The sequence below is a fragment of the Cebus imitator genome, unplaced genomic scaffold, assembly GCF_001604975.1.
Source record: "Cebus imitator isolate Cc_AM_T3 unplaced genomic scaffold, Cebus_imitator-1.0 Scaffold266, whole genome shotgun sequence".
Classification (NCBI taxonomy): domain Eukaryota; kingdom Metazoa; phylum Chordata; class Mammalia; order Primates; family Cebidae; genus Cebus; species Cebus imitator.
Window position 1 is genome coordinate 451555 of NW_016107581.1, and position 13361 is coordinate 464915.

At 57.7% G+C, this 13361-nt stretch overlaps 1 protein-coding gene across 1 annotated transcript in view; it reads left to right on the forward strand.

Moving 5' to 3' along the window:
* The window catches only part of ARHGAP35 (Rho GTPase activating protein 35), a 136503-nt gene extending 123629 nt beyond the window's left edge, over positions 1–12874 (forward strand). Inside the window, exons 4-7 of the mRNA XM_017500386.2 lie at positions 796–873; positions 2343–2474; positions 11304–11409; positions 12308–12874. Coding sequence (XP_017355875.1) covers positions 796–873; positions 2343–2474; positions 11304–11409; positions 12308–12665 — 674 coding nt within the window. The 3' untranslated portion in view covers positions 12666–12874. The remainder of the gene's footprint in view (positions 1–795; positions 874–2342; positions 2475–11303; positions 11410–12307) is intronic.
* Positions 12875–13361: the final 487 nt, after the last annotated feature.

A 13361-nucleotide genomic window follows, 5' to 3' on the forward strand; every position in this document is an offset into this window, starting at 1 on the left:
CGCAACCTCCGCCTCCTGGGTTCAGGCAATTCTCCTACCTCAGCCTCCTGAGTAGCTGGGACTACAGAGACGCGCCACCATGCCCAGCTAATTTTTTGTAGTTTTAGTAGAGCCAGGGTTTCACCATGTTGACCAGGATGGTCTCGATCTCTTGACCTTGTGATCCACCCGCCTCGGCCTCCCAAAGTGCTGGGATTACAGGCGTGAGCCGCTGCGCCCGGCTTTTTTTTTTTGAAATGGAGCCTCACCGTCGCCCAGGCTAGAGTGCAGTGAGGCAATCTCAGCTTATTGCAACCTCTGCCTCCGAGGTTCAAGCGATTCTCCTGCCTCAGCCTCCCAAATAGCTGGGATTACAGGCATGCACCACCACATCTAGCTAATTTTGTATTTTTAGTAGAGACTGGGTTTCACTATGATGGCAAGGCTGGTCTCGAACTCCTGACCTCAAGTGATCCTCCTGCCTCAGCTTCCCAAAGTGCTGGGATTACAGACATGAGCCACCGCACCCAGCCAACCCTGTATGATTAACAGCACAACTAATGCACACAAGTTATCTTTAGCTGCTATACTTTAAACAAAAAACAAGTACTTTAAAATGTTTAAGTGACAAAGAAAATGGAGGGCAAATGGGTTGAAGTATCCAGAAAAGTCAAATGAGAGTGTGCCGAGGCCCAGCCCTGTCTGCGGCGGGCGCCTCACGCACTTTCCGGGGCTTTCTCCTTCTGTCTTTGAGCCCCGTCCTCCGCGTTCTCTGCTCTCCAGTTCTGCTCCTAAACCCTGCCTGTTTCTACTCAGGACTGAGCACAGAAGGCATCTACAGGGTCAGCGGGAACAAGTCGGAGATGGAGAGCCTGCAGAGACAGTTCGATCAAGGTAAGGCACAGCCTGGGCAGGCGTCGGAGGCCAGAGCCAGTCAAGGCAGACACAGCTGTCTTGGTGGACTGTCTGTGGGACCTCGGGGCACTCCTGCCAGCACACACCCAAAGCCACGAGGTGCTGAGACTGAGAAAGAGACCATGTGTGGCCCCAGTGGGGAGGCGAGGGGACCAGGTCCTGTCAGTGAACTGAAGCACCATCCCTGCCGAGGCTGGGTCACGTGGGCCACTCCCCACACCACAATTCACAGATGCTCCTCCAGGTTGCCGGGCATGCACCTCCCTCCCCACCCTGAAGAGTTTGGCCTCTCTGGCCATGCAGAGCTAGTTGCAGGCACATACTATACAAGTCGGGTTGAGAGGTGATCCTGTTTTGCCAGGGCCTCAGATATACCCTCCTCACAAAGTCCCTGCGCCAGAGAAGGCGAGGGACTGTTGTGTGAGGAGCTGAGCCCTTGGGATGCAGACCCAAGTTACAGAGCTCTTGGCTGGGACTCCCTTATCCTAAGCTGGGTCAGCATCAAGAGGCCTAAAGTCAGGCAGCCAGACTCTGCCTCTTGGAATTGATCACACTGTGGGATAAGAAGCCACGTCCCCCAGTGCTAGAAGCAAAACACACCAGAGCAGGGCACGTTCCCATTGGTCCGCGGCCAGGGCAGGAGGCATCCCCCAGGGCACGCACCGCACCCACTCCCCAGGTGGGCGGCCCTGGCGCCTTGCAGCACCGCAGTCGGGCTCAGCTGGCCGGCAGCAGGCAGAGGGGACCACACGAAAATCTGTGGGACAGGAGACATGAGGCCAAAGTGAGGGTAGAGCCCTCCGTGTGGGGTGCATTGGTGTATATGGAAGGTCCTGTAACAGCTTACCTCCCCGACAATGGAACCTGCTGCTGTCCATCTGTAGAGAGTTCTTCGTCATCAGGAATGCACTAAAGTATGTATGCAGCACGGAGGAAAGTGAGAGATGGCTCAGTGGTGCCGATGGCTGGGAAGGGCCAGAGAGAGAAAAACATGAGTCTGTTTGCCCTCCCACCATAGGGGACAAGGATGGAGGTGGCAGTCATGGTGGTTGCTGACATCTTTGTGACCTACCTGAAAGTGAGCCACCCTTTAGAAAAGCTGCCTCCTCCTCCTGTGACAGGAGAGGAGTAAGGAAGAGGGAACAACACACGGAAGCCAGATGAGGGCAAGCACCTAGCACCGAAAACCAGTGTGTGGGGGCAGCACCGCGGCCCCGAGGGTGGGGGAGGGGCGGTTCAGCAGTTTCGGAAAGAGACTGGGCCCAGCCTCTGTCTGAACCTCGGAACCCGCATTAGCACTCCCATGGTGCCACCTGTCCAATCCCTGCCAGGCCTGAGGCCGTCCCTGGGTTCCTGAGGTTTCTCTGGCCTCTCCCAGGCCCCAGTTTGTCCTGTTGCTTCTGCCTGGCTTAGAGTGGTATGACCTCACTCTCCTGACTTCCTTTCAGACCACAACCTGGACTTGGCAGAGAAAGACTTTACGGTGAATACCGTGGCCGGCGCCATGAAGAGCTTTTTCTCAGAACTGCCTGACCCCCTGGTCCCGTACAACATGCAGATCGATTTGGTGGAGGCACACAGTGAGTACCGGCGGCCCAGCGTGGGGCAGATTGAGGAAGACCGGGCCCTGCCCTCGGCATGGACGCTGGCTCTTAGAGCGGAGGTTTGAAGGACAGGAGGCAAGGGAATTAACCAGTGGCACGAGTGGGACTTGTAAATCGGGCTCCTGCCTTTGTAGACTGTAGGTGCTGACCTGGGGGTTACATCCAGGGAGTTGCAGGTTCCCACATACTCATTAGTTAAGAGCATGGTTTCGGAGTCAGACGTGGCTCCTTTGCTTGTGGCCAACTGAACCTTCCCCGCCCCTTAGTGTCCTGCCCTTGTTACCATCCCGACTCCTGCAGATGAAATTCGATTAGGAAAGGCCTAGAAACGAGGCTGTGAACAGCCTATGTAATAGTGGGTCTTCCTTTCCTTTCCCTGAGTCTTACCTGTCTTCTCCTACCTCTCATGTAATGAGCCTAATGTGGGTCTAGGTCATACAGCCTCTTAGGAAGCCAGCTCTGGAGGGTAAGAGACAGGTCCAGTGGCCCTGGCCGGGAGACCACTGGATGCTATAGCAAATGAGCACCTCTGGTGTTACTGGTATCCACCTTGCCTCATCAGCTGTTGTTGCCCCGGCCTGCCACTCTCTAGAGGTATCTGTCCATCCAGTGGGTAAGCCTTCTCACTGGCCAGGCTTTCCCGGGACTTTGTGTAGTGCCACAGAGGAGGCCTGACCTCTCAGAGCGTCCCACCATGTGGCCCTCACTACCTTATAAGTGGCCAGCAGCCCTCCTGCTCTGTGCCTCTGGCGGGCCAAGAGGCAGCCCTTGTCATGCAGCTGCAGAAGGGAGCGTGTCTGCCAATTGCCCAGAGACCACAGCCACCCCGTGATCCAGCGGCCAGGCTGTGGGGAAGAGGAAAGGAGAGGTGTCCCTCGGGGGCCGGACCTTAGTCTCATCTTGTTACTGCTCAGCTTCAAAGAGGGAGCTTTAAGCAAGCACAATTTATTCACAAGGCTGACAGTGTAGGCAGAAATTTGAGGGAGGTGACGGATCAGCATGGCCCTGAGTCCTGGGTCACTGACTCTCGTAGCATCTGAGGGAAACAGGTGTGGAGGAAGCCCACCCCTGAACGGCCACAGCCTCGATACTGACAGGCTATGGGGCCTCCAAAATCACCCTTCCGGGATCTGCACTTCCTGTGATGTCTGTTTCACAACGTGGATGCCACCTTCACCTTACTCTGTCCACTCTCAGCTGACTGGAATTGTTCACAGCTCCTGACCTTATCTAAGCCCACAGGGATGGGGCAGGAGAGTGTGCTATTCCTGGGACAGTCATAGAGTAGCCTGGCCCTCCTTCCCATCTGCCTTCTGAAGACGGGGGTCAGGGTTTCTCCAGGGGAGTTAGCAGGTGGGGACGGTTGCAGGCTTCTCCTCTGATCATGCCATCTGAAGATAGAGGCTTTCCCAGCAGTCACTTCTCCAGCAGGCTCCAGGCAGACACAGATGTGAAGTTGCATGGGAAATCTCTATTCTGGAGCCAGCTTTCTTTCCACCGAAGCTCATCTCACAGTGGGAGTTAGGAAAAGAGGAAGGTGTGGACTGGTACCCAGTTTGCAGAAAGCCGGGGATTCCTGTCTGCATTTGTCTTGACTTGGCGCCATCTAGAGGTGCGTGAAATCCTGGCACCCAGCAGAACCCCATTGTTTCTTCGGGAACTGCTGACATAGCATCTTTTTGTGTAGGGTTGGGGGGGCAGGCAGAAGCGGGAGGTGCTGTTGATAGGGAATCAGCCGCCCCCCCAACAGCAGCTTCCACCGCTCAGGAGGTGGCTTCTTGCCACTGTCACTGCGCAGCCTGGGAAAGGATGGAGATTTCCACTTCCTCTTCCCATTGTGTGCTTCCTGTGCCCCACGCTACTCCGCGGGGGCTCTGCTGTCTTGAACCTGACCTAAGCGGGTGGGAGAGAAGCTCGTGCTGACACGGCACCTCTCACAGCCGGAGCAGTTGACCGAAAAGCAGGGCTGTGTTCAGCTGAGCCACAGATACCAGGCGGTGCAAAAGTTAGCGGTGTTAAGGGATATAACGGAAAAAAGATGATCGTGCCCCAGAGTAGCTCTTCCCAGACTGGCTGGCGTTTCCATGGCTACATCAACTTGACCAGCTCTTTCTACTTAATCCCTGAGAGCAATTGTGTCTATATGTGTTCAGGCCTTGGAACCCGTTTCAAATCCCATCACAACAAATATCAAGGTCACTATCAAATGGTTTTCTTAGCTCCAGAATTTCACAATATTGAACACTGCTGAAAATGTACTGCCAAATGGAGATGTCTGTGATTATTCGCCAGTTATTTTCCTACCACGTTTAAGGTGACACGTGGGAGATTCAGAAATGAACAGGAGTAGCAGCATAGCGCCCAGGGCTTGTGTGCCTGCCTAGGCTCTCCACAAGGCGTTTGATTCCCACCACTGATCTTCCTTTGAGGGAGATGGTATTATAATACATCTCTATTTTACAGAGAAAGAAGCAGCTTCTCAGAGGTGACACAGCCTGCCCAGGGTCACACCGCTAGGGAGCGGCAAGCCAGGGCTTGAGTACCTGCCCTCTATGGGTGCAAGCTGAAGCTCTGTGCAGACAGGGCAAAGCAAGCTGAGCTTGAAGCCGCAAACCCCAGCAAGGAAGGCACAAGGAAGAGGGCGTCACAGGGGAGGTGGGCCAGGGTTTCAGGAGCCGGAGGAAAAGGCTTGTACTACCTGTGTTGTCTCCTCCCTGCAGCCCAGCCCCGCCTTCAGGAGTTGCTGGCCTGCTGTGTCTCCCCTGTCTCTGGTGACTCCCCGCTCCCTGCCTGTCCAGAGTTTCCCCCAACTAGCCAGTGTCCATAGGCCCTGCCCTGTGGCTTCTGTGCTGAAACGGGTGCTAGAGGTGGCCCCATCTCAGACCAGAGGGTCATGGGCAAAGGACCTGTGGCTCCAGGGTCCCCATTAACTCCCTGTAACCGGTCACAAAACAGTCTTCTTAATTTAGAGAGAGGCCATTTTCATGAGATTGTCGAAGGGGATGTGTGACCCCTGCGTGGTTCAGGATGCCGGCTCATGGTCTCGCCCTTTGCATTTGACAGATGAGGCGGTTTAGGCTTGAGATAATCAGTACAGCCAAGGCCACCAGGGGACGGCCCTGCCGCTTTCTGAGCTCTTGTGCACGAGCTGCCTTGGGACGTTGCTGAGTCGGGGATCCTGCCTTCCTTTCATCTGTCCAGATAGCTGCCCAAGGGCACGGGGTGTTCCTCACACCCACACAGGGTCATGAATTTCAGAGAGCCAGGCCCCGTGTGCACAGGGACAGATGGCAGTGGACACACGTATGCGGTCCCCAGCTCAGCTTGATGGGACAGGACACTCAACAGGTCCTGCTGACAGGCAAAGCCACGTCTCCAGGGAAGGACAGCCTGGATTCTCCATTCTGGGCCCCACAGAGTGAGGTCTTGGCCTTGGAGTTGTTTACCACCTGGGGCGGGGAGAGCCCCAGGGGCGGGGAGAGCAGAGGCCGGACGAGCCTGCATGATGACGGCAGGGCTGTGACCTTGAGCCAGGCTTTGCCTTTCCTGGTGATGCAGGCGTGCAGGTGGTCAGCAGCGGCCAGCAGGGACTTTCCTCCAGGCACTAAGCTGGCAGCAGCAGACCCGGGCCTAGAGCTTGGTTGGCAGCCGAGGTGCCAGTGATGGCAAGTGGCATGGCACAGCCAGGGCAGTGTTGTTTGGGAACGGGGTCCCTGCCGCCAATTTGTGTGACCTTGAATCAGTGTCTGGCTGTGTGAGGCCTAGTGTCTCTATGCCATAAGAGAGATGGGAAGCTGCTCAGTAAGGGCCCTGTACCCTCTGGCTGTCCCCTCCCCTTCCTCCTGAGTTCTTGGGGCCTCAATTGTACTAAATTGCTGGGTCTGCGTCCAGGCTGTCTTGGTTCAACTGGCCCAAAAATACCTCGCCTGGACGTTTCTTGCTCTCAGTCGACTGGCCCCTAAGTTCAAAAGTATGATGTCCCAGGAAGAGGTGCTGCTGGGGCCCTAAGCAGCGGGTGCTGCTCCCAGCCCACACCCCCTAAGCAAGGGCAGAGCCACCGGGAGCTGAGCCAAGCAGAGGGGCAAGTGCACTGTGGAGCCTGCGTCTCCTCCATAGGCTGCCGTCTCCCCCGGCCCGCACCCCTGAACTCCTGTCTACCCCTGACCTCATACTGGAGCAACATGGTTTGCTCTTGTTACTCCCGAAGGGCAGGCTGAGGGAGCAAAGGATGTGAGGACCAGCCCTCCAGAGTCTGGGTCCGGTGGGGACTCTGAAGGGGATGGAGGTAACACCAAAAGTCTGGAGGAGTGGACCTGGGAGTCCACAAACCAGTGCATACCAGGCATGGGGAGGGGCCACCCTTGGCACCTGTACCATGGTGGGTCTGGGTTGCAGTAGCATACCCAGGGCTGGGTGTCCTGAAGGCCCCGTCCCAGCAGGGACCCAGGGAGCCCATTGCCCCTGCTGTTTCTTTGGCCAGTGTAGACACCTGGCCGGGGTGGGCCGGCCCCCCTGTTGAAGCTGCAGGCCCCTGTAGATCAGGGCTCCACTGAAGGTGGTGAGTGGCTCTCCTGAGTGCGCTGCTGCCCTGTGACCCAGGTCCACACAGACTGGCCCGGCCTGCGGCAGCACCACAGAACAGAAGATGTCCAGGGAGCATGGGGGGGCTGGCCCTTGGCCACCAACCTGTTCCCCAGGCTTCTGGCTCAGAGCCACCGGAGCCTGCTTGACCACACCCAGGCTGGAGCAGCACAGCCGCAGCAGCACCAAGCTCAGCAAGCAGCAGTTGGCCAGAGACGCCGTGAACTCCTGGGGACCAGGATGGTGGTCAGGAGGGGAGATGGGGGCTGGGCCAGGAAGGCCTCAAGGAGCCGGTCCAGAGCTCCTGGACGAGGGAGGGCCCCGCTGGGTCCTTCCCCTCATTCCACTGGACCGTGATCAGCAGGGAATTTGGCTTTGTTCTCTACTGCATCCCCAGTGTGTGAAATGGTGCCCGGGCAGGAGTGGGCCCAGCAAACATCTGCTCCTCCCCACACACTGTGAACCAACCAATGACCCAAGGACGAGAGGTCCTCCCAAATCCAAGAATAAAACAGTTTGCATTGTCTGACGAGGCAAGAATGGGGCGCTGTCACCACACAGCCTCACCCGTCCCATGTGCTGAGCCCAGCCCCTTTCGGGCCCACCTGCCTCTGGGTCAGTCACCTCCTCCCTTGCTGAGGACTGTCGAAGGGACCTGTGCCTGGTTCGAACCAGAGCAACTGAAAATGCCACGCAGGCACAGACTGCTTGCTGGTACCCCCCAGTCCTGGGTCAGGGAAGGGTGGGTATAGAAAAAAAGTATGGTGTCCTAGCTGGTGAAGGCAGCACCCTGGAGGGCCTCCCATCCCCTCTCCTGTCAGAGAGGGCTTTACCACATGCGGGGAGACGGGGTCCCATCCACCTTCACCATCACCAGCCTTGTGGCCTTCGCTTGGCCTCTGGAGTGGGTTTCTCAGCCACCATATGGGCAACACCCAGTCCCACCTTCCATGCAGGTCTGCGGTCAGGGCTGTGGGAAGAACGCTATGAGGCTGTCCCGCCAGCACTTGGGCAGTGCCCAAATCTAAGCAGCCGCTGGTGCCTTTGCCATGTGGAGAGGCTTCAGCCAGATTCCTGGAGAAGGTCCCTTGGCAGAGAGGCACTGGTGGGGTGAGGGCAGGCTTTGCTTAAGGAAAGAGGTGAATACAGCTGAGTCAAAAGGATGTTGACAAGGTTGGCCTTGCTTTTAGTATGAGCCAGACTTGAGTGGAAGGGCCTCTCGCCTTCCTTCACCTCTGCCCAGTGAGCTCCGGGGCTGCTGCTCAGTATGCAGGAATGCCTGGACCAGGCAGCCAGTGGGGAGGGGAGCAGGCCAGGAGACCAGCCGCTGGCTCCTCAACAGGCGCTCGGTGAGGTGCACATGCAGGAGGAGGCTGGGATTTTAGGGGGCAGCCTCTAATTTTCTTTTATTTATTTATTTAGAGACAGAATTGCTCTGTCACCCAGGCTGGAGTGCAGTGGTGTGGTCTCAGCTCACTGCAACCTTCACCTCCTGCATTCAAGTGATTCTCCTGCCTCAGCCTCCCAAGTAGCTGGGATTACAGGTGCATGCCACCACACCCAGCTGATTTTTGTATTTTTAATAGAGACGGGGTTTCCCCATGTTGGCCAGAATGGTCTCAAACGCCTGACCTCAAGTGATCCGCCCGCCTCAGCCTCCCAAAGTGCTGGGTTTACAGGCGTGTGCCACTGTGCTCGGCCTGTCCCTAAATTATTATCAAAGCAGGCTCTGTAATTCCTACAGCTGCCTCTCCTCAGCCCTAAGGAAGAAACAAAGCCACCCTCCTTGCTGCTTGTCAGATAGGAAGGAGAGAAGATGTCCCTGGCAGACCTGGGCTTTGCCAGCCCCATTTCCTGCCTCCAGCCAGAGGATGGGGTGACACCTGGCTCTTATGTAAAGGTGCTGCCACTCGATGCCTAATTAAGACAAACACAGCTGTGTTTTGGTTGTGCAGGGACCTTCAGAGAGACCTGTGTCCTCCTGTGCCAAGCTAGCAGCTAGAAGGGGGCATGATGGTTTTATGAAGTGACGCTCTGCGCCACACACATGCCGCCTGCGCTTCCTAATAGTCTCCGGTCCTCCCTACAGCAGCTTACTTTGTTTATGTAAAGTTTATTGTAACATGGCAATGAACTGTTTGAAGACTCAAGGTCATAGAAAAGAGTGTGCTTATAGCCGGGTGCAGTGGCTCACGCCTGTAATCCCAGCACTTTGAGACGCTGAGGCGGGCGGACCACCTGAGGTCAGGAGTTCGAGACCATCCTGGCCAACATGGTGAAACCCCGTCTCTACTAAAAATACAAAAATTGGCTGGACGTGGTGGTATGCACCTGTAATCCCAGCTACTTGGGAGGCTGGGGCAGGAGAATCGCTTGAACCCAGGAGGCAGAGGCTGCAGTCAGCCGAGATCATGCCATTGCACTCCAGCCTGGGCGACAGGAAAAAAAAAAAAAAAAAAAAAGAGTGTGCCCTTGAGGTGGAGCCCTTAAAATAAACCTTGGATTTATAGAAATGAAGCTGCTCATAGCCCAATAACTAGCTCCCAGGACTTTGTCAGTCATTTCTGGTAGCCAGATGTCACCAAAACACTGCTCTCATAAGTCACGCTCAAGGCCGCAGATTTGCCTGGTTTCATTCATCCTCATTCAGCTGCCGGGAGAGCTCCTGGAGCGCTGCCCCTGCCAGCCCTGCAGCCTCCCTCCCACAGGCTCCTGCGAGTCAGACTGCCTCCCAGGTACCCCTATTTTGTGTCCAGCTGTGACCTCTTCATTTAACTGCAGGGTGTCTCTGAATGAAGGAGGCACTGTCCAAAGCCCCTTCTACAGACAAGGAGACTGACCCTAGGTGCCACTTGCCCAAGGTGACACAGTTGGTATGAGAGGGCAGATTTGCTCCCAGGGCCACCCGAGTCAGGATGTGGACTCCAGACCACCACAGGACGTTGCTCCCTGCTCAGCCTGCTGCCGTTGGCGTTCTGTCTGCCCTTCGGGTCTCACTCTCACCAGGGTCCTCGTGCAGCTCCCACAACTCATCCTCAGGGCACATCACCTGCTGCAGAGGTGACTAGGAGGCCACAAGCTTTAGAATACCTGGTTCGGGGAGTCCGCACCCCTTCTGGATTCATCGGCAGAATAGTACACATGCGTCTCATCGTGGCCCCGCCATCCATCTCAAAGGAGCCTGTGCCCCCAAACCCGTTAGCAACCATTGGCGGTTTAACAGACCTTTCTTCACCGCTCCCAGGGCCGCCAGTCGTGAGATAGCTGCCATCTCCTTTGTGAGACCCTCGCGTAGTTCTGAGCCCTGGAGTCCAAGAAGGAAACACAGGGACTCTTTCCGTGTACAGAGAAAGCTGTCTTAGCCAACTGGGCCCCAGGTGGGCTCTGGGACTGTTGTGCCTCGCCAGGTGCCCTTCCCAGCCAAGGTGGGCCACACCCACTCCGGGATGTCGGGCCAGTGGCCACGGCTCAGGCCCCGCAGCCAGGCCCAGCTCTGCAACTTCTAACCTCGGCCGCCACATCCTCAAAATGGGGTGACGAGTTCCTGCTTCACACAGTCGTGGGACTCACTGATCTGGGCCTGGCGCGGCTCTCGAGCTGATTCGAGGCCGCTGTTTCCCTCTCCCAGGACATTAGGATTCCACAGTGGGCAAAGTGTGGGTGCTGGGGAAAGGGGTGCCTAGTTCCTTTGATGAAGTGCATAAGAATTCCCCCACTGTTTCCGTGAGCCCCTCCAACAGGGGGATGTGTGGAGGGTCCCTGTGTCTCTAGGAAAAGGACAGAGCCTTGGTCTCATGACGGGCTCCCTCCCTCGAAGGTCTGTTGGCGTGGGTGGATGGCAGCGGCCGCCCGGCTCCATCTGGTCAGGAAGCAAGCAGGCTTTCTGCGTAGGGATGCCTGTCTCCAGGGGCAACTGGATGAGCAAAGAATGGTGTTCTTTATGGCAGAGCCTCTCCGATCGTTCTGTCTCGGGTGGTGGGGGCCAGGAAGCCCCAGGCACACAGTGCAGCCCTTCAGCGGGGGCCTGGGACACAGAGGTGGGCCAGGCCCCTGGGCCAGTGCCACTGCCAGGTGTGCCAGCCTTGGGCACAGGCTTTGGGGAAGGAGAGGGGTTGGTGTCATCAGAAAGCCCTGGGCTGCCCTCAGAGAAGGCCCATCACAGAGCACACCCTGGGGTGGCCACCAGCCTCGGCCATGAAAGGCTTTGGTTTTCTGTCTCCTCAGAAATCAACGACCGGGAGCAGAAGCTGCATGCCCTAAAGGAGGTATTAAAGAAATTTCCAAAGGAAAACCACGAAGTCTTCAAGTATGTCATCTCTCACCTAAACAAGTAAGTCGCAGGGCCTTCTGGGTGGTTTTTCCTTCTGAAAATGGACAGCCAGGGGACCATGTGTCACAGAACAAGGCTCTGTCCTCAAGCCAGTAGCAGCATCGGGCCCTGGACTGGAGGGGGTGCTGGCCGGCCTCCCGTGGGGCCCTCTGGGCTCAGCGCCCAGAGCCTCTGCCGCTCGCCCATCCTCAGGCCTCCTTCCACGTGGCCCCAGACCTGCCCAACACCAGACAGTGCACTTGGCTCCAGCAGGGCCCTGGGGCCTCCTGTACAGCCTGCGTCCCAAAGCTGGCAGAGAAAGAAGATCCTCTGCTTGGTGTTGTTGCTCCAGAAATCTTCTCCTGAATCAAAAACACCTCAGAGCCCCCGAAAGTCCACTCTCAGCATTCACGTTCCCAGCTGGGGCGGGCCAGGACCCTGCACCTCAAAAGGTGTACCGCAGGAGAGAGCCAGCCTCCAGCCGGGAGCACACTGCAGGCGGGAGGCTGTGTGGCTGTCCCCGAGCTGCGTGTGCCTGGAGAAGGGCTGCTGGCCGAGTGGCATCTGATGGCGCTCTGGCTTAGGGTACTAGTCTCCCTCCCTTGGCACAGCTGGAGCACCGCCACTGCCTTGGCTGGCTGCAGAGTGAATCCCTGAGGGGGTCCATCCCCCCCAGGGGCTTGCGGGACTCCAGGCAGCCTCTCCGAGGCTGGCCATGTGGCGGAGCTGGGCTGGAGGGGAGAGGGCACTGAGGGCGCAGCCTTCCGGGCAGGGCAGGGCAGAGAGAGCTATGCGTGGCCTTTTCTCCTCTGGCTGAGGGTGTGCAGGCGGAGCTGGGCCTGGGTGCTGAAGACCATGAATGCCCGGAGCCAGTGAGGGCCTGCTCAGTTCTGACTGTTGAATTTGGTGTCACCTGCAGGGTCAGCCACAACAACAAGGTGAATCTCATGACCAGCGAGAACCTCTCCATCTGCTTCTGGCCCACCTTGATGAGACCTGACTTCAGCACCATGGACGCCCTCACAGCCACGCGCACCTACCAGACAATCATTGAGCTCTTCATCCAGCAGTGCCCCTTCTTCTTCTACAATCGGCCTATCACTGAGCCCCCCGGTGCCAGGCCCAGCTCCCCCTCTGCCGTGGCTTCCACCGTCCCCTTCCTCACTTCCACGCCTGTCACGAGTCAGCCGTCACCCCCCCAGTCACCTCCACCTACCCCCCAGTCTCCACTGCAGCCACTGCTTCCCTCCCAGCTTCAAGCCGAACACACGCTGTGAGCCACCAAGGCCTGGGGCTTCAGGAGAACCAGTCCTCTCTCTGTTGGGGTGGCATTTGGCCTTGAACAAAACCAAGTCCACTGGGGGCGGGGGCAGGGGCCAGTGGCCCTCCCATCACCTTCTGAAGACCTCCGTGGGAGTACCAGCCAATGGTACCACGGGCCGGGCTGGCAGGTGCCCTGGGCCCGGCGCTGCAGACCTGGGCGGGCTACAGGCAGCAGCCATGGGGCCCTGTCCTTTGACTTGGACCCCTTTGAGGACTGAACTAGGGAGGCAGTGGCCCCAGTGCCCTCCCTGTGTTTCCTGGACCACCACCCCACCTGGCTGCCCACACCGACCTCAGGGCGCCTCCCCTTGCTTGTACAGAGCCCATGGTCGGGACAGTGCCCTGGCCTTTGCCAGGGAGGAGGATGCTCCGAGATTCGGGTCTGCCCCAGGGCGGGCTGGCAACCCCGAAGAGAAGAGAACACTTTCTATTGGTCCGTCTCTTCCCACCTTCCTTATCTGCGCACACCCCCCCCAAGGTAGGGGTGCAGCCTGGCTGGCGGCCTCCTTAGGAACATGTAGGCCACGGCTCTGCCACCACTAGGTACCTGCTGAGGGCGCTGGCCCTGCAGATGAGAACAGTGGAGGACAGCTTTGTGCCTGAGCGCAGAGAGTGGGGCTCCCCACCGGCCCACTCCACAGGCTTCCCCA